Source organism: Corylus avellana, chromosome 9 (genome assembly GCF_965113065.1).
Source record: "Corylus avellana chromosome 9, dhCorAvel1.hap1.2, whole genome shotgun sequence".
Classification (NCBI taxonomy): domain Eukaryota; kingdom Viridiplantae; phylum Streptophyta; class Magnoliopsida; order Fagales; family Betulaceae; genus Corylus; species Corylus avellana.
Window position 1 is genome coordinate 5,541,739 of NC_142498.1, and position 26,280 is coordinate 5,568,018.

The 26,280-nt window shown below is 36.5% G+C and overlaps 1 protein-coding gene and 2 pseudogenes across 2 annotated transcripts; all 3 read left to right on the forward strand.

The window, feature by feature from the left end:
* The first annotated feature begins 1,427 nt into the window (after positions 1 to 1,427).
* Positions 1,428 to 5,216, forward strand: LOC148583626 (uncharacterized). The gene is made up of 4 exons (XM_088510716.1): positions 1,428 to 2,657; positions 3,234 to 3,470; positions 3,837 to 4,565; positions 4,887 to 5,216. The coding sequence occupies exons 1-4, from the start codon at positions 1,428 to 1,430 to the stop codon at positions 5,214 to 5,216; spliced, it is 2,526 nt and encodes an 841-aa protein (XP_088366842.1).
* A 2,938-nt stretch (positions 5,217 to 8,154) lies between these two features.
* LOC148583627 (beta-amyrin 6-beta-monooxygenase pseudogene) lies at positions 8,155 to 8,765 on the forward strand (annotated as a pseudogene).
* Positions 8,766 to 12,231: 3,466 nt separating this feature from the next.
* On the forward strand, positions 12,232 to 14,473 carry LOC132173849 (U1 small nuclear ribonucleoprotein 70 kDa-like; annotated as a pseudogene). Its single transcript, XR_015909159.1, has 4 exons — positions 12,232 to 12,651; positions 13,095 to 13,209; positions 13,308 to 13,386; positions 14,240 to 14,473. The product of XR_015909159.1 is annotated as a U1 small nuclear ribonucleoprotein 70 kDa-like (transcript).
* The last annotated feature ends 11,807 nt before the right edge of the window (positions 14,474 to 26,280 follow it).

Genomic DNA, 26,280 nt, shown 5'->3' on the forward strand with positions numbered 1-26,280 from the left:
AGTTGCCTTTATTGATTGTCATTTCTTGTTAAGTAGAGAGATATGGGCATCTTCCATTGGTATCTACTTTAGCTTCTAATCCTCTGCATTTCTCTTCCCTTCATCTTCCACATTTACAGACGCAAACCAATTTCCCTCAAGCTTCCACCAGGCAGAAAAGGATGGCCTATCATAGGTGAAGCTTTGGAATATGCCATGGCCAACAAAAATGGCACTCCAGAGAAATTCATAACTGATAGAATGAGAAAGTACTCATCACCACAAGTGTTCAGAACCTCCTTTCTTGGAGAGAACTTTGCTGTCTTTTGTGGTGCCTCTGGGAACAAGTTCTTGTTTACAAGCAGTGGTGGAGCCATATAAGCCTTTGGGGGTGCCGTGAGATTTAAAAAAAAAAAAAAGATTTTCCCAATTTTATTTTATTATTATTTTTTTAAAATAGTAATAATTCCAAGGATGCTACTGTGTATGGTAAACTTTAATAATGCCAAAACTTATTACATATGTAAAAAATCCTTATCTAATACATATGTATGCTAAACTTTAATATCCATATGATTGTTTATTTTGTTGTTTAATGTTTATAAACTTTGATTGTTTCTTACGAGGTCGTGATTTAACCTAAAAATTTTAGGTTCATGAATAAACTTTAGGTTTATGAATTGATTGATTTAACTTGCCGAGAGCTTCAATTTAAATTCGATACTTGATAATTTTGTACTTCTAAAAAACCGTAAAGTGCAGTTCTAGACTTTCTTTTTTTTTTTGATATATATAGTGCCGACATATTACATTTCTAATATATCAATTTGAACACATATTTATGAACTTTTGTAGATATTTTTTTGTAATGCATATATTATGTGAATTACCAAATTTTTAGGGTATAGAAAATTTTAAGACACAAAAAAAATTTTAGCTGCACCCCCAATATGAATTGGCTGGCTCCGCCACTGTTTACAAGTGAGAACAAGCATGTCACCACATGGTTACCACAATCAATATTGAAATTTTTTCTTTTTCCCACCGATGTTGAATATTCTGCCAAAGTAGAGATAGCCAAAATACATGCCCTTCGCCCTGAGTTTCTCAATCCAGAAGTTCTACAACGTTACATACCCATCATGGATTCCATGTCAAAACAACACTTGGAGACAGATTGGTCCCCCTGTAAACAAGTGAAGGTTAATTAAATCACCACTTATCTCAAAAGCAAACATTTATAACACTCAGGACCTTTACTCTGATATCATATTAAATCACAATTTATTCTAAAATTTTAAGCTAGCCAACATATTAAATCACATTAAATCTCAGGATTTTTAGCATAAGTCCTCAAATAAGAAAGGAAAACTCGCTCTCTGAGCTCCTCTAGAAACTTTGCTTCTCCTACTTCCTTTGAACTTCAGCCTGCTTCCAACCTTTCCATCATGGATCCCCCACAAACAGAAATAAAATCTCTCATTGCCCAAACTGAAGCTCTATCCTGGGAGGACCCCTCCACCCAGTTAGAAACCCTCCCCCTCAAGCAAGTAACTGATGAATATCTTCCCCTTGTAGGGCATATCATTTCTCAGAAAACTCATAACAACCAATCTGTTAATGCTTCCCTCACCAAAGCCTGGTCTTTTGCCGTCCCTTTCTCCTTTGCAGTGCTCGGACCAAATCTATTTCTTTTCAAATTTTCAAAACAGGAGCATATCACCAGGATTCTAGTTCAGACCACCTGGAATGTCAATGGTTCCCTTCTAGCTCTTCAAAAGTGGTCTCCTACTGCTACTATAGGAGAACTAATCCTGAAAGATGTTCCTTTCTGGATACAAGTGCATGGGCTGCCACTATGCAATATGACATCCAGAAATGCAGTAGCCATTGGGAAAGGATTGGGCCATCTCCTGAAAGTTGATGAGGTCAATGGCGCAACATCAACTTTTCGTAGCTACCTCAGGATTCTGGTAGAGATAGACTCTTCAAAGCCTCTGAATCCAGGGTTCTCTTTTGCAAGACCTGATAGTGGAGTTACTTGGGTGAGCCTAAAGTATGAAAGGCTTGACGTTTACTGCACTGAATGTGGCTTGATTGGGCACAAACAGCACACCTGCCTAACTCCTCAAGCTAATAGATCACCAGCCAGGTACAAATCCTCCCTCAAAGTCAATATGCTCTCCAATCTCCTTCCCACTCAATCCTATGAACATCGTACAGTAAATACAACCCTACAAGGTTCTTCTCACGAGTTAAGCAGTGGCCATGAGTCAACCCAGCTCCAAGCTAGTCAACCTGAACACTCCCTCAAGCCTATGTCTAACCTGACATCCCATTACCCCAAGCCCTCCTCAAACACGCCACAGTCAGCTCACCACCTATCACAAATAGCCTCTCCTACCAAACATGTCAGCAATCCCACCTCCACTACTACAGGAAACATGGACATACCCCTTCACATCCCATTAAATGCTCTCTCTATTTCTCAAAAACCCATTACACCACCTGTCAACAACAAGTTGGATATCAACCAATATCCTGAATCCTCCTTAATGGACCTTACTCCTCCCAGGCCCATTATAGCCCACTTAGACTTCTCTGCCCAACACCTTCAGCCCAAGTCTACTCAAACCCTCTCTCCTGTCCCAACGGAATTAACGGACACTGATCTTTTGGTCACTCCCGCCAAAAAAATCCTCACTTCAACCAGAAAAGCTTCCCATACCCCTAAAATTCCCTCTCTCACTATCTCGGATAAAAACCAGCTCTCTAACACCAGCTCCCCCATTTCCCCCCCCCCCCCCAGCTCTCCCTCCTCCTCTCCAAAGAATAAGAAAAGAACAAGATCAAATGTTCTGCTCACCCCCTCAAAAAAAGGTCCTGGATCTCTCACTGACCAAGAAACCCTCACACCCCAACCAAAAGACTATCCTATGCCCTTTGCTCCAGGTCTTTTTGGAAAGACCCCAGCTAGAGCAATGTTCAAAGCAGCTCGCAAAGGAAAAAACAAAATGGTCATAGCAGGGGAGAATGCTGAAGTTGATGTAAACTTGAAGGGAGGCTGTGTCAAGCCTCCCCAGCACAAATGAAGATCCTTTCTTGGAACTGCAGGGGGCTCTCCAGGCCAGCTGCAGTTCGTAGTTTTGAGGGTCCTGATCCGTGATCACTCCCCAGATGTTCTTTTTCTCTCAGAAACCAAAACTCCCCCTCCCCAAGTATCTGCTACTTTGAACAGACTTGGCTTTTTTCAGATGTCTCAAGTAGCTGCGTGTGGTGCTAGTGGTGGATTAGTTGTTACATGGAGGACTGGTGTGGATCTTGATTGCTTCATCACAAACAAGAACAACATCTCTGCATGGTGTTACTCTGATCCACCACATGCTCCTTGGATTCTCTCTTGTATCTATGGCCCCCCTTACAGAAATGACAAGCAGGCCTTCTGGGATTCTTTCACCTCTGTTGGTGAATTTTTGAGGCCCCCTGGCTGTGTATTGGAGACTTCAACTCCATTTTGAACCAGTCAGAAAAATTTGGTGGTAGACCTGTTGTTACTTCTGGTAACTCCTACTTCAGAAATTTCATTAATCAATTTGGTTTGATTGATCTTGGGTTTGCTGGAAACCCCTACACCTGGTGTAATCACAGACATGGTCCTGATATCATTAAAGAAAGACTAGACAGAGGTCTAGCATCCCCAAATTGGACCCACTTACACCCCGAATACTCCCTCCATATTCTAGCTTTCAACTCTGATCACAATCCCATATCCCTAAACACAAACAAAAAACTCCTTTTTCCTCCCTAGGCCTTTCAGATTTGAGGAGTTTTGGTCCAAAGACCCCTCTTGTGGGAAGGTGATAGAAACTGCATGGAAAGCTCCTGTTTATGGTAATCCAGCCATCTATCTTCCCAAAAAGCTCAAACATACCAAAAATGCTCTGTTGAAATGGAATGCTTCTCACTTTGGTAACATCCAGAAAAACATAAAGGCCACTCTTCTTAAGCTTGACCAAATTCAGCAAACCCCTCCTTGCAATTTCTCTGTTGATAAGGAAATACAATTGAAGCTTGAGTTAGAGCAGCTTCTCAAGCATGAAGAGACTCTGTGGCGTTCTAAATCCAGGGATTCCTGGCTGACTTGCAAAGATCTTAATACAAAATACTTCCACACCTCTACTATCATTAGAAGGAGGTCAAATGCTGTCAACTTTCTCAAAACAGATTCTGGTGATTGGGTGTCCTCAAGGACAGATATTGGGAGATCTTTCACCAATCACTTCACCTCTCTTTTTTCCACCTCTAACCCCATCATTGAAGTTGAAATGCTGGACCTCTTTTCAAAGGTTATCACTGAGGAGGACAACTCAACCATCTGCTCCATTCCCACTGAATTGGAAGTAATTCAAGCTCTGGCCAGTCTAGGATCCTCCAAAGCCCCGGGTCCTGATGGTTTCCCTGCCCTCTTCTACAAGAAATACTGGAGTTATGTTAAGGATGATGTGATGAAATTTTTTTGGAACTTCTTCATGAATAATCACTTGCCTAGGGAGCAAAACCACACTTTCTTAGCCCTCATTCCAAAGGTTAGTGGGTCTCATACTGCTCATCAATTTAGACCTATAAGCCTTTGTAACATTGTCTACAAAATCATCTCAAAAATCTTGGCCAACAGATTAAAACCCCTGCTCCATAAATTCATCTCCCCTAACCAGTCGGCCTTCATCCCCAAAAGAAATATCCAGGATAACACCATTCTGGCCCATGAGCTTCTTCATACTTTTAGGAGCAAGAAAGGTAAATGGGGGTTTTTGTTTCTAAAAATGGACATGGAAAAGGCCTTTGATAGAATGGAATGGAATTTTCTTCTTGCTATCATGGAGAAACTGGGTTTCTGTTCAAACTAGATCACCTGGATTAGAGCCTGCATCTCTTCTGCTTCCTTCTCCATTCTCTTAAATGGCAACCCCTTTGGTTTCTTCTCCCCTGAGAGAGGTTTGAGGCAAGGAGATCCTCTCTCTCCTTTCCTCTTCATCATTGGCTCAGAGGTCTTCTCTAGACTGATGTATAGAGAGGAATGTACTGGTGCTATCAGAGGTTTGAAGATTTCTAGAAACAATGCAGCTATTCATCATTTGCTGTTTGCTGATGACCTGCTCATTTTTGGCAGAGCCAACCTAGCTGAAGCCACTAGCATAAACTCTTGCCTTGAGAAGTATTGTAGATGGTCTGGCTAGAAAATTAACTCCTTCAAGTCATCCATCCGTTTTAGCAAAAACACTAATCCTTCTTTAATCTCCTCCATCTCAGCCATATTACCATACACTTCCAACCCAACAAAGTCACTTTACCTTGGCCTGCCTATTATGATGGGAAACTCGAAAAGAGATGCTTTCAACTTTATCCTTGACAAGGTTTTAAGTAAGATGGAGGGCTGGAGAGCAAAAACACTATCCCAAGCAGGTAGACTGGTTCTTATCAAATCAGTTGCTGCTACCATTCCCTCCTATGCAATGAGTACATTTTTGCTTCCCTCTTCTTTCTGCTCTCAGCTGGATAGGAGTTTCAAAAACTTTTGGTGGGGTTTCCCTCCTGCAAAGTCCATAAACCTCACTCTAAAAGCTTGGGACACTTTATGCATTCCAAAAGACTTGGGAGGTTTGGGAATCCAGAAGATGAGAGAGGTTAATCTTGCCCTGGTTTCAAAGCTAGGATGGAACCTCTTATGCAAGGCAGACTCGATGTGGGTGGCCCAACTCAGAGGTAAGTATCTTCACTCAAACTCTATTCTCACCCCCTCTCCCCTTTCTTCTTCCTCTTGGCTGTGGAAAGGCATCACAAATTCCATTTCTGTCATTTCAAAAGGTGCCTGTCTCAAAATTCACAGACAATCCTCTCTCCCCATCTGGAGCTCCCCGTGGATTCCCACTCTAAATTCTTATATCCCCATTCTTTCTCCTCATCTGATCCAGCCTCTCCCAAACCTTTTGATCACTGACCTCTTCTCCCACACCTTAAATTCCCCTGAAACCTACTGGAACATCCCCTTGATAAACTATCTTTTTGATTCCTCTAGTGCTAGGGAGATACAGAAAATCAGGATTTCAAACTCTCCTTCTGAAGAGTACATTTGGACTCCCTCCCCCTCTGGTTTGTTCACCTCAAAATCTGCTTACAAGCTCATAACCACCCCCAAGGATCTCCATAGCTTCCTCTCCTCTAACCCCCACCCAATGGAAAGCCCTTTGGAAACTAAAGCTGATGGATAGACTAAAATTATTCCTATGGAAAGTTGCTTGGGACATTGTCCCCTCCAAGACTAGGATCAATGCTGTGTTCCCCATTCCCCAGGCAGACTTAATCTGCCCCTTATGCAAAGTAGAAGAGGACTCTCTTCATCACCTCTTCTTCAGATGCTTTTTTGCTAGAATTTCTTGGAGATCTTCCCATTGGCCTCTTGATTCTCTGAAATGGTCCACTCTTACTTTGCCAAATTGGATTATCGGTATTCTATCTCCTAACAAATATTTTGGTATCCCCTTAGTTGACACTCATCTCTTCCAAATATTTGCAACTGTTCTGTGTGATTCTCTTTGGTTTGCCAGGAATCAAGCTATTCACAATGGAGTTTTCCCCAAAGCTTCTAATTTTGCTGAGAATATCATGAGGCTCTCCTTAGAACACTATGCAGCCTGGAACACCACCTCTCAACCAATGAAAGAAAGCTGGAATCCCCCTCAACAAGGTAGTTACAAGGTCAACTTCGACATTGCTACTGCAGACCATTTCTCTGTTCAAGCTGCTGTATGCAGAGATGCTAATGGCCAAATCATCAAGACCTTGTATCAATTCAGCCCCATCTATGAGCACGCCTATGGAGAAGCTCAAGCAGCCCTGCTGGCTGCAAAACTGGCCACGTCTTTGAAGATAGAATCCTTTGTTTTAGAAGGAATTTCTGATATTGTAATTTCCTCTTTGTAGCAACCTTCCACTGTTTTGGATTGGCAAATAGCTAGCTTAATTTCAGATGTTATTTCTCTTATTCCTTCCTCCTCTCACTGGGAGGCAAGGAAAGTTAACAGAAGTGCAAACTTCTGCACCCATTACGTGGCATATTGGGCCGCAGCTAGAGTTTTCTCTGGCTGCATTCCCACCTTTTTTTCTCCTTTTTCTCCCCCCATTTCCATCCCCATCTGTAGTGGAAAAGATCCACCTCCCACCCTCCCCTCCTTGTGAGGGATGTGTTTTTGTGTTTGTAGTCCCCTTGGTTTTTCTATGAAGCAGTTTGTTACCAAAAAAAAAAAAAGAATATTTTATATTCTTCTTTACTATATTTCCTTGTAGGGTTTATATATTCCTGTTATGTTAGAGTAAGTCTATTGTTTCTTACAAACTACTCATTGTCTATTTATAAATGCAAAGTTATGTAATACAATTCAATATATATAGGACTAAAACAACGTAACCCATACATCTCTCCGCTCTCTTTTATTTTTCTTTCATATATATTTCTATATAACGAATGAATTTAATTATTAATTAATTTATAGTACTATGTGAAATGAGAAGATTTGCTAGATATTAATCATTTAATTTATCATAGGTTTTCCCCCTGTTAAAGAAGTACACCTTCGCAGTGGCTTGCCGGCCGGCTGTTCATGAATATCAAAGACCACGACCAAGTAACCAGATTTGCATATACCTTCAATCTTGTTTCTACTGGCCTCTTATCCATTCCTATAAATCTTCCGGGCACAACTTTCAGTCCTGCAATGAAAGCAGGCAAACTCATTCGTGAGGAGCTTTTGGGCATCATTAGAAAGCGAAAAATGGAGCTCTCTAGGAATATAGGATCTTCACAAGTAGACTTGTTGAGTCGTCTGCTCCTTGTAAGGGATGAGAATGGCAGCGGAATGGAGGAGAAGGAGATCGCTCATATGATTTTAGGTTTCATCTTCGGCAACTATGTGACGATAGGTGTTGCCATTACAGTCGTCCTGAATTATCTGGCGGAGTTTCCCCAAGTATATACCAAGGTCTTAAAAGGTACTTTTCTAATATAACCCTCAATAAATGTGACCCAACACGTAGAATATTAAGTTTACATGGTTTGTTTGGTTGACAGAACAAATGCAGATTGCGAAGTCCAAAGGTGAGGAGGAATTGTTGAATTGGGAAGACATTCAGAAGATGAAGTATTCTTGGAATGTAGCATGTGAAGCAATGAGGTTAGGACCACCTGCTCCAGAAGCATTCAGAGAGGTCACAGCTGACTTTAGTTATGCAGGTTTTACAATTCCAAAGGGATGGAAGGTATGTGACGAATATGCGTACATACGAGCCAACAAGGGTGGAACCAGAATTTCTCATGGGAGGGGTAAAGCATTAACAACGCTATGGCCCCCGCCCCCTGGTTCCATCCTTACAAGCCAACCTAGAATTGGCTTGGGACTTACTTTTTTGAATCCAATTTCTTGCAGACATACTGGACTGTAAGTTCAACCAACAAAAATCCAGAATATTTTCCTGATCCAGAGAAGTTCGATCCTTCAAGATTTGAAGGGATGGGGCCTGCACCATACACTTTTGTACCATTTGGAGGAGGACCTCGAATGTGCCCTGAAAAGGAATATGCACAAGTAGAAATTCTCACTTTCATCCATAATGTGGTGACCAAATTCAAATTGGAGAAAGTAAATCCGAATGAAAAGTTTATATACAATTACAATTTGTCACCTATTCCAGAGAATGGTCTTCTGGTTCACTTACACCCTCTCAATAATTAGTGTCAAGAGTTGGTCTCTCAACCATATTTAATAAACCCTTATTCCAGAAGTTGTCACATCCAATAAGAGAACACCCTGTTACGATCCTTTAAGATGATCTTCAAATCTCTAATAGTTTATTTTATTTAGATTTATCTTTATTTCAATATTACTCTTTATTTTCATGTAAGAGTCTTGATGACTCAGCCTAGTTTATATTCCAATAAGAGCTGCTGACTCAGCCCTAAAATATCACTACAAGAAATTTACTCATCAGGGGTGACTAATACTCAACTATTAGGGGCGACTTTTGAAAGTTACCCCTAATAGTTAAGTATTAGTGTCCACAACAAAGTGGACGCTAATAGCCGACCGAAAAGATAAATATTAGCGTCTCTAATAACTCGACCCTAGTATACACGTGGAAATTATTCAAGAGGCGGGAAAAATATAAGCGGCCAAAAAAAACTTTTAGCGTCGACAATTAGTGGACGCTAAAAGTTGGCAAAAAATAAAAAAATCAAATAAAAGATCAATAGCATCCACTATGAGAGTGGATGCTAATACTTAAGTATTAGGGTTAGAGGACCCTAAAGCTTAGGTAGAAAAATAAATAAAATTGATGCCCAATAGCGTCCACTAAAAGTAGACGTTGAAGACCCATTATTAGCATCCACTTTCAAAGTGAACGCTAATATTTAAGTATTAGGGTCCACTTTAGTGGACCCTAAAGATTAGGTAGAAAAATAAAAAATAAAATAGAATAGATGCCCAATAGCGTCCACTAAAAGTGGACGCTGAAGACCCATTATTAGCGTCCACTTTCAAAGTGGACACTAATACTTAAGTATTAGGGTCCACTCTAAAGATTAGGTAGAAAAATAAAATTGATGCCCGATAACGTCCACTAAAAGTGAACACTGAAGACCCATTATTAGCGTCTACTTTCAAAGTGAACGCTAATATTTAAGTATTATGGTGTACTAAAGTGGACCCTAAAGATTAGGTAAAAAAAAATAAATAAATAAAAATAGATGCCCAATAGTGTCCACTAAAAGTGGACGCTGAAGACCCATTATTAGCATCCACTTTCAAAGTAGACGCTAATACTTAAGTATTGTGGACCCTAAAGATTAGGTAAAAAAATAAATAAATAAAATAGATGCCCAATAGCTTCCACTAAAAGTGGACGCTGAAGACCCATTATGAAAGTGGACGCTAATACTTAAGTATTATGGTCCACTTTAGTGGACTCTAAAGATGAGGTACAAAAATAAATTTAAAAAAAAAAAATGGAGTTTGGCTTGCCTTCAGAAAAAATTGCTGGAATTCTCGTGTAAAACTATATAATTAAACAGCATATTGTTTATATAAATTAAGTGGTTTTTGTGTTTGGTTAAAAAACAATGATTAACCTCCAAAATCAATATTTTTTTTTATTAATTTAAACTTTCAAAATAATTAATAATTTATTATTATGGTATCAGATAGCTTTTCTTAAACAACAATTTGTTTGTAATAGAGGTACTATTTATCTTGACGAAAATGAAACTCAGAGTAGTCTTCGTATATAATAATTTAGTTTGAAATTGGAAAACTGGGGACTTCAAATATTTCCCCATCATTGACAGCATTACAATGTTGATTCATATTGACGTTAACTACCTTTAATTACAAGATATTTTTTGTATTTGAGCAAATCTCCTTTATTTTGATCATCTTTTTTTGGTTATTGACTTTTGCATATATATATTCATATTGACGTTAACTACCTTTAATTACAAGATATTTTTTGTATTTGAGCAAATCTCCTTTATTTTGATCATCTTTTTTTGGTTATTGACTTTTGCGTGTATATATATATATATATATATATGATAAAATTTTAACCGTAAAATAAAAGCTCTCCCTTTCACTTATTCCATATGTACAATTGTTTCAATATATATATATATATATATATATATATATATATTAAAAAAAGGAAAAATTTGAATTTGATGCAATATCCCCCTCCATTCGGGTTTGGCGTTAAAATGTTAAATTACTATATATCTTAAAAATTTAAGCTAATAATTAATTATAAGATAAATATCACATTAATGATCTTTTATACTAAAAATTTATTAACTTTAAATTTGTAGTTAATATTTTAATAATAAAAACATTTTTAATATTTGACTCATCGAACCTATAATTTGATGCAATATCTCCTTCCATTAGGATTTGGCGTTAAAATGTTATATCCCAAAAATTTACCTCCGATAATATGTCATTATTTATTTTATATAAATTATCAAATATTCGATCGATCATGATAGGATTAAATGATCGATCAAACTTCAAACAAATTAAAGGTTCGATCGAATATCCGATCGATCCTAGTGAATTAGTTCGATTGATCGTGATAGGATCAATTATCGATCAAACTGGACACAATTGAAATTGAAGGTTCGATCAAATATCCAATCGATCCTAGTGAATTAGTTCGATTGATCGAAGTGGATTAGTCTAATCGATAATTATACAATCAAATGATCAAGCGAACTTTATACGATTGTAGGTTTGACCAATCGTCCAATCGATCATAGTCCATTAGTCTGATATATCATGCTAGGATCAAATAATCAATCGAACTTGACACATTGAAAGTACGATCAAATGTGCGATCAATCGCAGTGCATTAGTCGAATCAATTGTGATAAAATCGAAGTATCAATCTAGTTTGATTGATACTAGTGAATTGGTTTGATTGATTATGATATGATCAAATGATCAATCAAACTTGAAAAAATTGATGGTTCGATCGAACATCTAATCGATCCTAGTGAATTTGTTCGATTGACTGTGATATGATCAAATGATCAATCAAACTTGAAAAAATTGATGGTTCAATCGAATATCTGATCGATCCTAGTGAATTAGTTTGATTGATCGTGATAAGATCAATTGATCAATCCAACTGGATACAATTGAAGGTTCAATCGAACATGTGCATCTTACATGTTCAATAAATACATGTAAGTTTTATAGATTATGTTAAAAGAAATTCTTTTAACCTCGTTTGAAGAAAAACTTTGTCCATATATATATATATATATATATATGTGTGTGTGTGTGTGTGTGTGAGAGAGAGAGAGAGAGAAAACTACAAATGATGTATATATATTAGCAAATAAAAAATAGAAAACTTTACAATTATGACCCAAATTTTTTTTTTTTTTTTTAAATTTCAATAAATTTTGACTTAAAAAAAAAAAAAATTAATAAGCTAATCTAATTGTCTTAATAAGTTCAAATAAAAAAAATTAAAAAGTGGACAATCAGCATCAACATTATAGGATAATGTTGACGCTGATAGTATGATTATCAGCGTCGACTCACATGGGTCGATGCTGATAGATTTAGAGTAATGATACAGGTTATATATAATAATATATATATATATAACACGATCGTCCAGGACATTTCCCCCCCACCCCAAAAAATTTCCCCCTAAACCCATTTTCCCTCCACCCCATCTCCCTCCACCCAAATTCTCTCTCCACCGGCACCGGCGCTGGCTTTGTGATCCCACTGAAACCAGCGCCGTGATCTCCTCTCCCCCACTGAAATTATTGCTCAAAATTGTCCCTCTGGGAAACCCTCTCTTTTTTCACTGCAGCTTTCTGAGGCTTCTTTGCCTACCCGACCCGGTTCACGCAAACCGGATCCGAACAACCCATCGATGCTTGCCGTGTTTCTCACCTAGTAACCAACCTTCTATTCTCGCATAAACCCTAAGCTCAAGTCCGATCGCTTCACCATGGGAGACTACAACGAGGTGCTTATGCGCAACCAGCAAAACGCCGCCGTTCAGGCCCACACCAAAGTCCAGAACCGAGCCAGCGTCCAACAGCTCAAACTGGTTCGTTCTCTCTCCACTTCCGACTCCTCGTTCTTGTTTGTGAAATTCTCTGGGTTTTATTGTTTGGTCGTAGTTAAGGTTTTTTGCAAAATCTCTTCAACCCTAGGTCTGACTCAGAAAAAAAGGTTGATCTATATTTTGATGGTACAGATTTGTTAATTTTAACTGGGTTTTATTTGATCCATATTATTACTTCTTTATATTTGGTGGATTTGGTTCAATTGATTGATTATACATCTGAATTTTTGATACAACACATCTTAGTAGAGGAAATAGAAATAGTGTTCTTATCTGAATTTCAAAATTGCTAATTTTGATGTAAGGAATTTAGTGTTGGAACAATTTTTTAATCACAATCATTGCAACAATTTAGCTGGGCTTGCAAAAACATCATGGTGAAGTTATGTGGTGGACTTGATTATTGACTTTCGCTTGCAATGCAGATTGGGTAGAGCCATCCCACTGGTCTAACAGCCAACCTGTTAAAGGTTTTTGAGCCTCGACCACCTTTGGAGTTTAAACCGCCTCCAGAGAAGAGGAAATGCCCGTCATTAACAGGTTTATTGTTGTGGTCTAGAGCGTGTTTGAATGGTTTTCGTTTTGATACTGATTTGTAAAATTATAATATGATCATCGTTCTTCTTAATATTATGAAGGGATGGCGCAATTTGTGAGTAGGTTGCTGAGCCTGGAGATCCTGAATATGCTCCGCCTGTCCAAGAGGCTGAAACTCCTGTAAGATGTTACATTTCTGTAGGGGGTTGATCTATGCTCCAGTGCTTTACATTGGATAATCATTTGTCTCTGTTGTCACAATTTGCTGAATGGATGGCCAGATCACAAATTTTTTTCTTTGAAATTTTTTGTATATGGCATATATTAGTTTCTTCTAGGAGTTTTATTCTAACAGCTTTAGAGGAAGCACATCAAGGAGGACGCATAATTATTTCAACTTATTTAACTGAATGGTCATGAATTATGTGTGATTCTTTTCGGTCCATGGAAGTGATACCAATGAAGTATTCTGTTCATTAATTACAAAATGAGTGATACAATTCAAACTGAACTGACCCTAAATTTCAACTACTTGGTTCAGCTCTAAGTTAGTGATATAACATAACCGTTAAGAAAATTTTGACTTGTTACTGATGTGTATTTTTTTCTCTCATCGTCACATATCTTGGGAATATAAGACAGAAAATTGCTAAGCCTATCTGCAGAGGTTCTTCTGATTGTTGTTTGAATCTTCCTTTTTATTTTTATTTTTCATTTTGTTGTCTGTGTGCTTTCATGCGAGTAAAACAATTGCCTAAGGAGGTGTTACAAACTAACCAATTCCAAGCACGTAAACCACCCTTACCCTGAGAGGAAAAGCAACAAACTTAGCTTCGTCGTAAAAAAAAAGTATGCGTCTAGTTTATTTTCTGCTTATTTTGATTGTGGTAATTTTATCTTTATTAATTAAATGGCGTAATAATTGGTTTGGTAGACTTAATTGTTAAACTTGGGGTGAGAATCATATTTTTCAATTTGATTATATTTCTTGCCTATGAAATCTTAAAATTTGATCAGCAATTTCTCATTACAGGCTGATCTTGCCACTGCTAAGCCAAATATCGTGCTGTTTAATGTGAACTTCTTTAATGGTCTTCCACAAGATGTGTTCAGAGGAGTTAGGTCCACCAATTTCTTTCCTAAGAAATGGGCAATACATGCACTCGATGTTGGGTTCGGTTTTAACTGTCTACTAGTTTATATGCTTTTCTCTGTGTACAAAAGGGATCATCTTACTATACTGAAGCTAATGTTGAAGTTGACTTGATTTGTAAGTCCAAATGTATTCAATGAGAATATGTTTGTATCAACTCATTTGATCTAAAGATCCTTTCTTTTTTCAATCTATATCAGTTCAGAGCTCTTTCAAACTTGAATGTTCAACTATAAGGGTTTTCTTCTTTAAATTTCATCAACTATTAGAGTTGAATCTCATCCATATTCCATCATTTTAAAAAATGTAAATTTGATTTGAAAAAGTATTTATGTTCTTATACTGCTAGCACCCTAAACTATAAAGCTATATAAGCCAGAAAGATTGAGTAGGTTCTCGTATATTCAATATATCTCTTCGCATGTTCTAGTTGCACAAAACCCCTTAATGTAATCAGACTTATGGGATCGTAGGTCCTCAACGTTTTCTATGATGAGTTGCTTGGTTGCTTATTGTAAATTATTGGTGTACAAATTCATTACTAAAATGTATTCTAGTGATACCCTAAATAGGCTTATTTTATTATTTTGTAAGTATTTCGCGTGTTTGCTAAAAGGAAGAGGTTACATTTTTCCTTTTATGGGTCAACTGTAAACTAATGTTACAAGCTTGTAAAATTCTCTTTGTTCTATTTTGCTACATCCTTCAATATTTTCATACTATTGAAGCATAGAATCTTTTAGTTCGTGAAAATTAAATGCACTTTGTTGGTTTTGTTTTGTCGAGGTCATGATGTGTTGTCAAAAAAGTCTTGTGTGATTTTCTACTTGCTTTTCAAGCTTGAAACTTTGACAATAAATATATCTTTCACTTACAAAACAGAAAGGAATAAAGCTATATGGTTATCAACAATGCCCTTGCCATGCTTGCAACCTTCAGCACACATTAGCATTGTGAGGTGGCCAAAACATGTGCAAATTCAGCCATCAATCGGCCGCATCTTTCTCTATCAAGACATAAGATTATACTGCATCCGTTTTTTGATTCAGTATTTTTCTTCACTCCCCCGCGATTTTTTATCAAACAAACAACCAATCCTTCACGATTTTTTGAGAATGATTAATTCCATCATAAATTCTTGCAAACAACACATGCTAAAAGAATCAAATGAGATGAAACAAACACAGAATAATTAATTTTACATAAGGCCAGGAGTTGGGAGCATTCCAATAATCAATATTATGTACAAATCACTAGGTACCTACTACCTACCAAGTACACAATGAATCAAGAAGGATAAAAACAAAAGAACAAAAGAATCTTATGTTTAGTCACATGAAGGATATAATTGCTATCTTTTCTAAGCTATATTGTAGAACATGATCTTTTAACAACATCAGGAAAAAGGCAATGCCTGTCATCAAGAAATGCAATTGCGTTAGGAAAATCCCCCACACTAGCACACATACATATGGATCAAGTACCAATCATCAAATAGGTTAACAAAGTAAAGCTTAGCATAAAATCTTAGCAATCATATGAATAACATATTTCAACATCAAAATCGATATAATAATATCATTTACTATCCAACTACAAGCACACCTCAGCCAGTATAGAAGAAATGTAGAATTTTGCTTCTTAAAAGAAAATGCCAAAAAAATTTATTGATAAATCCTAGCATGCACTTTTGAGACACAAAATTAGAGGCTAAATTATCTTCTACTCTTGATAAAAGCACTCATTACTGGAGTAACCCCTTGGTCAAAAAAGCTCTAAAGAAGTTTTGACTGGCCTTAAGAACTCTATATGGTACAAATTCATATCTTGATTACATTGATCTTGCTAAATTTTCAAACATGAACACAAGCAATCAACAACTAAACACACACAAAACATTATATATATATATATATATATATATATATATAAATGATACATTCGTTTTCATATCTACCCAGCCCATTAGAACATTTTTGTATCTATCCATAACATGAAAATTTGCTTTCTTTCATCGTCAAACTTTAAGTTACATGGCTTGGGTGGAGTCTGATCAATTACATTGGGCTCATCAGTTCCAACCACATTCTCTAGCTCCAATACCTAAATAAATATATGGAAGGAAAGTAGAAGTTTAAGGCATCGACACTCCTTGTGTTGGTTCAACATAAAGGAAAAATGAGAACTAATCTAGGAATTTCAGATTCCAGTATAAAAGAAGTGATTTGAAGTATTCAACATTAATATATTCCACTGTCGAACATCCAACAACAATCAATACAGCAATTGTGCATGTTCTACTCTACATGGTGGCACAAAACACCCACTCCTAAAGGATAAATAATGATCAAATACTTTTAACCATCCATTAGGCACAAACATTCGACATTTATTTACAAAGCAATCATCCATGGGCAAGATGCTTGAGGTTATGATAAATTAAAAATGTGATTGCACTATCAATTCTACCAGTCTCTCCCATGAAAAATATATTGCTCAAGGGCAGAAAATTGGAAGATGTTCACCCCCAATGTTGCTACATTCACTTATTTTTGTATTAATGGACAAAAAATCAATTAATAGCTTACACAAGTTGAAAAACCATAAGCAACGAGTATACATAAGAAGCTACGAATCAACAGCAAGGGAAAGGTTAAAAAGAGACCAAAAAGAAAGAAAGGAAAAAAAACAAAAGAGTTGGGGATTTCAAAATTAAGCTCTAGCCTCAATTATAACATGTTGCAGGCCACTTTTGAATCAGCACAAGTTCATTATCCATTTTACATTGATGGTTCATCAGATCCGTACAAATGTCAACTTTGCAAACAAGTTTAAGGAGAGCTTAAGGTCTTAGGTCATGGCGGGGACACTCTGAAAACAAAACATTCGACAATAACACAACTCCACTAGAATAGACAACAATATCTTAGAATGGGGACTTGAGAGAGTTTATAGGTGCTCCAAATGAATCAATAGCTATTCATACACTTTTCTAATGACCACCAAATGGCTTTTTGCCTTCTTAATGAGTTGTATATGAGAATGTGCTTTTTGGAAGGTATTCACATAGAATTGACCCACATAAACAAAACAAAGGTGTTCACATAGAATGAGTATTGGTGGGCTCTTTTTTGTCTTTTTTCCTTCATATATTCAGAGGCATCATAAAAGTAATCATCTGAGTGATGAAGTAGATTTTGCTATGGACCTTATCATCATACACAAATAACATTGAGACCAATTACAATGATCCCAAAAAAAAAAAAAAAAAAAAAAAAAAAAAAAAATTCTCAATTTTCTAACAAAATTATATTTCTCAGGTCTGTACCTTATTCAGTGTATGTCCAACAATATAAATTCCAGGACCCAACCAATGAAAATATATTGAAGTTTACAATTTTTTAACCATCTAATCAGCAAATCTATTTTGAACAAAGCTCCATAAGTCACTAAGTAAAACAAGCACTAGAAGCTAATCAATTAGTCAAATCTAAAGCGAGAGAGAACCTGAGAGAGACATTGATAAAGAGGAGATTTCTAGAAGAGGTGAAAGGATAAGAAGAGCTAAGCACTAGAAAACTCCAGGACATATATTTCATCATTATCTCTCACTCGGTCTTTCTCAGAAATGAAGCTTCCTTTTCACAAAGAAAATACCAACAACCCATTTGAAACAGAGAATGAGCAATGAAAAATTTGAGAACCATGACAAAGTTGAGAACGAAATTGAAACGTAATAGACAAAGCAAAAAGTGAAAGAAGTGGAAATGAAATAGCTTGCTTACTTGCCTTGATTTTTCAACCTTGTGAAAGGCTCAGAGAGCCCAACGGTCTCAGGAGGCCTTGGCCTTCTTGGCGTGGTGGAGGCCGCTTGGCCCAATAGAGGGCGATGTCGACTTCGGCGCGGTTGAGCTTAACGGCAGTGCCAATGGAGCCTTTGGCGGAGGCGTGGCAGAAGCTGAAGAGGCCCTCGAAGACCGGGCAGTCCTCGCTGACGTTGAAGCACTTGAGGTGGCGCGAGAAGGCTGGGTCGGTGAAGATCTCCGGCGTGGTAGAGCTGGTCATCGCACGGTGGGGAAGGCCAACAGTGGTGGAGGTTGTCGCACAAGGGGGAATTTTGGGGGGCGAGGGAATGGGTTTGGGAAGAAAATGGGGGGAAGTGAAAAAATGGGTCTAGGGGAAAAGGTTTGACGCAGGTTTTGAATTTTTTTTTTTTTTTTTTTTTAAATAGGTGTTACGCCGTGGCGCATGCCACGTCAGCGGTGTGCGTTACTATTCACACACGCCGCGTAACCTCTATCACTACTCTTGGCGCAGTGGGTGAAATTTTCGGAAAATTTTTTTTTGTATCTCCCCTTTTTTTCTTCTTCGCCTCTCCAACCCATTCTTCTCATGTTATCCCCCTTCTGCAGTTCTGAACAATACCAGGAGAGAGAGCTAGAGTGAGAGAGAGAGAGAGAGAGATCGACACAAGAGAGAAAGAGAGAGTGACAAACAAACGGAGAGAAACAGATGAGACCGCGAGAGAGAGAGAGATGCGATTCAAAGTTGCAAACGCACAACCATGTATTTTCTCCCTCTAGTTGCAGACACACAGCCAGGTTCTCTCTCATTCAGTCCACTTTCTCGCTCTCCTCTCTCTCTCTCTCTCTATCTATATATATATATATTGTTTTCTTAGGTTTTATTCAATTTTTTTACGTTAATCTCAGATCTGACTTTTGGTCTGTGATATGATATATATCTCTTTGTCTCTCTCACTAATGAACATTTGTCTTTCTCTAGTTGCCGAGCAAGGAAGAAAGAAGAGCTTTAGGTAAATTTTCTTCCTCTTCGTCTTCTCTCTTTTCATTACTGTCCGAAATTCTCTCTCTTCGGAACCTTGTTTTCTCATGCTTTGGTTTAATTTCGAATCTTGGTGCATATTTCTGAAATTTACGCTTCATGTTGGCATGGATGATTTGAGACTATTTTGCTAATTTTGGATTTGGGGATGAAAAATTGTAGAAGCCACCCCTATTTATTTTTTGTTGAAGCCCCTAGTATATGGAATTTGAGGATTATTGGGTCAACGCTAATGGTGGGTGTTGTTTTGATTTTTGGATAATTTCTTGATTTGATTTTATGTGTTTCTTGATATGGGATTTTATTTTGGGGACCCTATTCATAAATGTTTTTAATCATTTTTTGCCTTGGCATTCACTTGTGGTTTTTCTATTTGCAGCAAAAAAGAGTTTATTTGTGCTTTGTACGCTGCATTGATTGACCCTGTCAATGCTGGATTGCTTGGCCCCACCTTGTGTAGAGCTCGATCATTTCTGTTTCTTCTTTCTTTAGCAGAAATCTGTAAACTTAAATACATTTGACTCCATTTTAGCCATCACCGATGGGGTGGGGAAACATCTACAGAAGACGCATGAGAGTATTCACAGTGGCTTTAGTAATATACCTAGATTATAAGGTAAAGTTTCTTATTGTGGTTCATTGCTTTATATAGATGTAGGCCTGGGTATCGGTCAAAACGGTCCGATTTTGGCTCTTATCAGTTATTAACCGATAATTTTCGGTTAAACGGTTTATTAACCGATACCGAACCAATAAGAATTTTAACCGAAATTATCGGTTATAACGGTACACGGTTAAACGGTTCGGTTAAACTGGTTAACCGATTTAACCGTGGGCTTTATATTGATTTATTTTGTTAGGTCAAAAATGAGTTTTTTTTACTTTTGAGAGTCCAAATACTTTTTGTTGGGCTAAAATAACTTATTAAAAATGAGTTGTTTTATGGCTCAAATACTTTTTGTTGGGACCCAAATATTTGTTTTTTGAGCTGAAAATTGAAGCTTTTTTATATTGATCCACCACAACTTTTTTTTTTTTTTTATTATAAAATACATTTTTCCAAAGCAAATGAACTAATTAATATACTGAATGCTAATTAGACTAACAAAACTAGTTAATGAATAATGATTTCACTAAAGGCAAAGAAATCCCATCCAATGCCATCACTAAAAAAAAAAAAATCAAACCTACCCAAACCCAAATTAAGATATGGTTACATAGGTATATATATAATCCCAAAATTACGTCGTTTTGGCATCCCTACTTAACGGTTTATATCGGTTAAACGGTTAACCGATATGAAATTTCGAACCGAACCGATAAGCATACCGGTATAAAAAATTTAACCGAGAAGGATATCGGTATATCGGTTACGGTTAATATTGGTTCGGTCAAAACCGATACACGGCCAGTAATTGGTAACTGCTTAATCTGCCCACCTCTATATAGATGGAACACCTTATTAAGTTCTTTTTTCGTTCTTTGAAGGCTTTACAGCAAAGAGAGAAATAGACTAGCAGAGCTAAGAAATCTACTTTATGGGAAAAAGCTCATGAGCGCAATGCTAAGCGTGTTCTCAGTTGATAATAGAGTTGGAAGGTTTGTGGGTGAAACTCGGACAGTATTTATCCACTCGTGCGGATGTGCTTCAGGACTCTCTTCCTCAACGTCCCTTGCAAGAGGTTTTGTTTATACTACATAATTGGAAAAAGTCTGATTAATGGACCTGATTGACTTTTTTCCAAGACTAGATTTGTTGAAGTTTTTTTAACTTGTTTTTGTTCATCATTTGTATGTGTCATTGGTGGTATCAGAAACCATGAATGTGAAATCTATAACATATTGCATAATGTTATTGGACCCACAAATCTGACAAGTTCGCCACCATTTTTTTTTTTTTTTTTAAATTTTCATTTGAAATAGTGTAAAAGTTTTGGCAAATGTCAAACAATTTACAGAAGAATGGATAGCTTGGGCAGAGCCACAGTACGACTTTAGTCCTATGATAACTGAATGATGCAAAGAAGCTCCCAAAGAACTTGACTTCAATCGGGAAGCTGGCCGGTATGCCCCAACTCTTGCCTGTATTAGCCATTTTTTTTAACTGATTTTAGAAGGTCTTTCTAATTGAGAGAAAAATGACTGTGATCTGTTGATTGCTTGCGTTATTAAGGTTCTGGTAGATGAGGATTATGGATTTACCCGAGGTTATTGGTTCAAAGGGAATGACAATCCCATCATATCAAAATTTTGTTGTTGGGATAAATATTATATATTATCAGATATGTATGTTACTTGATATTTTTTGACTGAGTTGGTTGAATAACAGGGTAGTGGTATGTTGGCTATGCTAGGCTCTATTGTCTCACCTAACCATCTCAGTCTGTTATAGCCATTTTCTTTCCTATTTGGCTTACTCTATATTTAGTCTCATATACTGGATTCTTATCTTGTTTATCCGGGTTGAGGCATTTATCATGCTGAAACTTTATGTTAGTTATGCTTAACTTGGCAATTTCCCCTTCCTATTGTTTTTAGTAATGATTATTATTGACATTGTCTTTTGTCTGTAGAAAATACTCATGCAGTATCTAGAAATCTTGGCTGCAAAAGTAGTAGACATGATGATAACATGAATGCCAATCAAGTGGATGTTTTAATTCCAGAAGTTATTAAGGTATAGTCTTAACGCTGCATGTCTGCATCCAGGAGTGAGTTGGACTCGGTGTTATGTATTTAGCATATAGGGATTTGAGGCCTTTTTTGGTTTCTCTTGAGAAATATGACCCCAAACATTTTATTGACTCTTTGAAAAACTTGAAGAACCTAGAAGTCATGAGAAGTTTTAAAAATTTGACCTGGTTTTGTAAATTTTTATCAAGGTCTTATAAAAGAAATGTGATATATTTATTCCAAATTATGCTTCTTAAATTTTCAATAGTTTACTTATCAAAAAAAAAAAAAAAAAATTCCAAATTATAGTATTAAAAATAAAGAAAGTTAAAAGTAAATATAAAGTTTCTTTATTACTATGAGTACATATGAAATAAGACGGAGTAGCCCAGTCGTAGAAACATCTATTCAACAAATCCACTATGCCAAAGCTCATATTTTTTGGCAATAACTATCCAACGTTTCCCCCTGCCCTCCTGTGTAAGCTTTTTAGGTGGTCCCTGGAATTATTTCTATTGTGTCCTCATGTAATGTTATACATTTGGAATAATACAGATTTTGAAGTGGGTTAAAGAAGTGCTTCCTTTCTTACAGTGCACCTGAGTTGTGTGGATGATTGACCTAATTATTTCTTTAGATTTTATTTTGTCTCTCTCATAGTCGAAAATGTGGCCTTTTTCTTTCCATGTATCTTACTCCGCAATGGTTTCTTGTGGAGAAAAGGACAATCGCGGTTTTGACATACACAACTGGCTATGTTGCTCCTCTCCTTTTGCTCATAACATGTATTGGTGGGACTGTTACTGATATATGTTAGAAATATTGTGGTTATCTCTTGTTAGCCGATATCATGCTCAGTGTTCATTGGTTCTGCGATCGAGCGCAAGTCGAGTGCGATCGATCGCAAAAGGTCAAAAACCTATTGGTTCCGCGATTGAGCGCAAGCCCAATGTGCGTTCGAGTGCAAAAGGTCAAAACTTACTGGTACTGCGATCAATCGCACACGATCGATCGCAGTACCAGTAGGTTTTTTAGAATGTCATACTCATTTAAAAAAATAATAATAATAAAACATTATTAGGGTCGAATTGACCCTAATAATGTTTTATTTTTTTACAATGTCAGACCCATTAAAGTGGACGCTGATACTTTTTTTTTTTTTTTTTTTTTTTTTTTTTTTTTTTTTTTTCTGGATCATTAGCGTCCACTATAATGGACGCTAATAGTTCATCATTAGCGTCCACTCAGTTTGGACGCTGATAGTTATTTTTTTTTAAAAAAAAAAAAAAAATTAGGACCATTAGCGTACTATCAACGTCCACTCTAGTTTGGACGCTGATAGTTAAATTTTTTTAAAAATTTTTTAGGACGCTAATGGTTAACTATCAGTGTCCACTCCAGTTTGGACGCTGATAGTTTTTTTTTAAAAAAAAAAATTTTTAGGACCATTAGTGGACGCTAATGGTTAACTATCAGCGTCCACTCCAGTTTGGATTCTGATAGTTAATTTTTTTTAAAAAAAAAAAAAAAAAAAAATTAGGACCATTAGCGTCCACTTTGTCGACGCTAATGGTTAACTATCAGCGTCCACCCAAAGTGGACGCTAATGGTTGACTATCAGCGTCGACTCTGCCTTTCGTTGACATCAGCTTTAGGATCAAAACATTGCGAATTTTAAGGTCGACAAAGTGGACGCTAAAAGTGATCATTAGGGTCGACTATAAGTGGACGCTGATAATCACACATTTGATCATTAGGGTCGGACGATTAGCGTCCACACCTTTAGGGTCCAAAAGTCGACGCTGTTGTAAACAGCGTCCACTTTAGGACTTTTAGCGTCCACTCGAAATCGCCCCTAAAGACCTAAATTCTTGTAGTGTATGTAATGAATCCTCTATTTAAAGAGGTTATGCTATGAATAATGATATGAAAGAATTAATCACAAACCATTATGTTTGAAAGGTCTAAGTTCCCTTAGAATCTAAGGTCTAGGTTCTCTTAGAACCTAATTTATCTCCTTACGAACTTAGGTTCGTAACACATCCTCATCAATGATTTGTTATCTACAAGTATCTTAGATTTCAAAATGCGCTGTCTTAAAAATGCTGTATTTTCTTCTTTTATTTGACACAAAATTTTAATTTGATTTGTAAAACATTTTCTTTGCCTAAGCGTGTGAAATTGGTGAAGTGCTTGCTTCTTAATTACACCACTAATTACTCATGTTGAAGTTTGCATGATCAGGCAAGTGTAATATGCTTTTTTTTTGTCCAAACACAAAATGAAATGCCACAGCGAGGGTGCCTGTTGGAGGGTAAATTGATAAGCATAGAGCATTGCTCTTAGAGGAATGCTAGATATCACATTTTTATTCAACAAATAATTCATGATACTGTTAAAAAAAAAAAAAAAAAACCCAAAGTTGGTTGAGACTTCCAAATCAATATTGAGGAATATATAGTTGTGAATTAAAACGTGATCACATATAAAATGAAAATCAATTTCTAGATGCATGAAAGACTGGATTAGATGACTACTAGGTTGCTCCTATATTGTCCCATCAAAGAATAGGAAGACATGAAAGGGGATCATACTCGGCCTCCATATGGCTTCGAGCAACAGTTCGTTGCTTACATGAGCTCTCATGCTTATGGCTTGAGGCGCTTGTTTAAGGCCATACAATGATTTATGCAGACAACACATGATTTGAAAATTGTGGATGCGAAAATTCAGGAGGTTGAACCATGTAAACTTCCTCTTCTAAAAAACCATGAAGAAAGACGTTTTGAATATCAATTTGAAATAAGTACCAACTAGAAGAGACGACAATGGAGAGAATTGTGCAAATGCTAAAGGGTTTGGCAACGAGGCTTAAAGTTTCTGAAAAATCCAGCCCTTGTTGTTGTTGATGATAGCCTTTGGCCGTCCACGCTATGGGAGTAAAATTTGGAAGAAAACTTTGTCAATTTGTAGTAGGCAATAGTAATAAAGAACTTGGAAAGTAGAGGCCAAGATCATAATCTCAAATTTTTATTTTCTTCCTCTCACTGGAATAAGTAATGTTATAGATCACACTTTTATCTCAATTTGTTAATGGGGTACCGCTAATTAACTTTACTTTTTTTTGTTATTTTTGTCTCAATTTGGAGGAAAATTTTGTTCATTTGTAATACCGTTGATTGATTGTGCCAAATTAGCAAGGTGTGATAAAACTGAAATAAAAGTGTGGTGCTTTTTTTTTTAATTTTAATATATATATATATATATATAAGTTTGTAAACTGTCATATATATGAACACCAATCATTTGGGGGGGGGGGGGGGGGATATTTAATATTTCATATTCATGATTAAACTTATAGACCCCATAATTTACATAAACCTGGTTATAATAGCCGTTGGGATTTAATATTTCATATTCATGATTAAACTTATAGACCCCATAATTTACATAAACCTGGTTATAATAGCCGTTGGGGTACAGTAGACACTAGGACCATTGAGCAGCTCATTAGGGCTGTCCTTTATGATTGAGAATTTCAGGCATTTGTAATTTGCAATGGGTGACACAGAATGAATCGCGCCATCTCAATGTAGGAAAAAAAAAAAAATTAAGGTCAAATGGTATGGTTGATTTACCCACCATCAACGAGTTTCGTGTTTTGGGGTGGTCGACCTTCTTAAAAGATAAATGTTTCTTTTCTTTTCTTTTTGTTTTTTTGCCATAAGTCTTATCTTATTATTTTACTTTTCAAAATTATCATTATGTGAGTTTTATATACGAGTCCCACATATTCAATGGTAATTTTGAAAAATAGAAAGATAAAATGACATATAAATTGGGGTTGGCAATAAAATAATGTGAAAGTGCTTTAGGCTTTAATACCCAAGAGCACATCTTACGTATGTTATATATAGATAACATGTAGAGTTTGTAATATTAATAACTATACAATGAGTAGGTATCTTACTCTAGCTAGTAGATAATATTTGAACTATATCTATATCTAATCCAGCTAATAGATAATATTTGAACTAGTCTAAGAACTATAATATAATGTAAACTCTTAGACTATGAGAGAAATACGTACTAATAGATAATATTTGAACTAGTCCAAGAACTATAATACAAAGTAAACTCTTAGACTATGACGTAAATATTAATTATCTCCTTCTAGTGCTTTGATATTTATCTCTAACAGGCAAGACCACCCTTAAAATATGGTTTGTTTGTTTTTTTCTTTCTACTCTTTTCTATATTATTAATGTGGTTTGTTTTCAGCTGATCATTACAAACAAATGGTTGAGATTTAGTGAATTGTAGACACATGCAATTTTTGCCTATTTAAATCCCAGGTATGTTTGCTGGTTCTTGCCCAACACCAAAGTTGCCTTTAAGTAGAG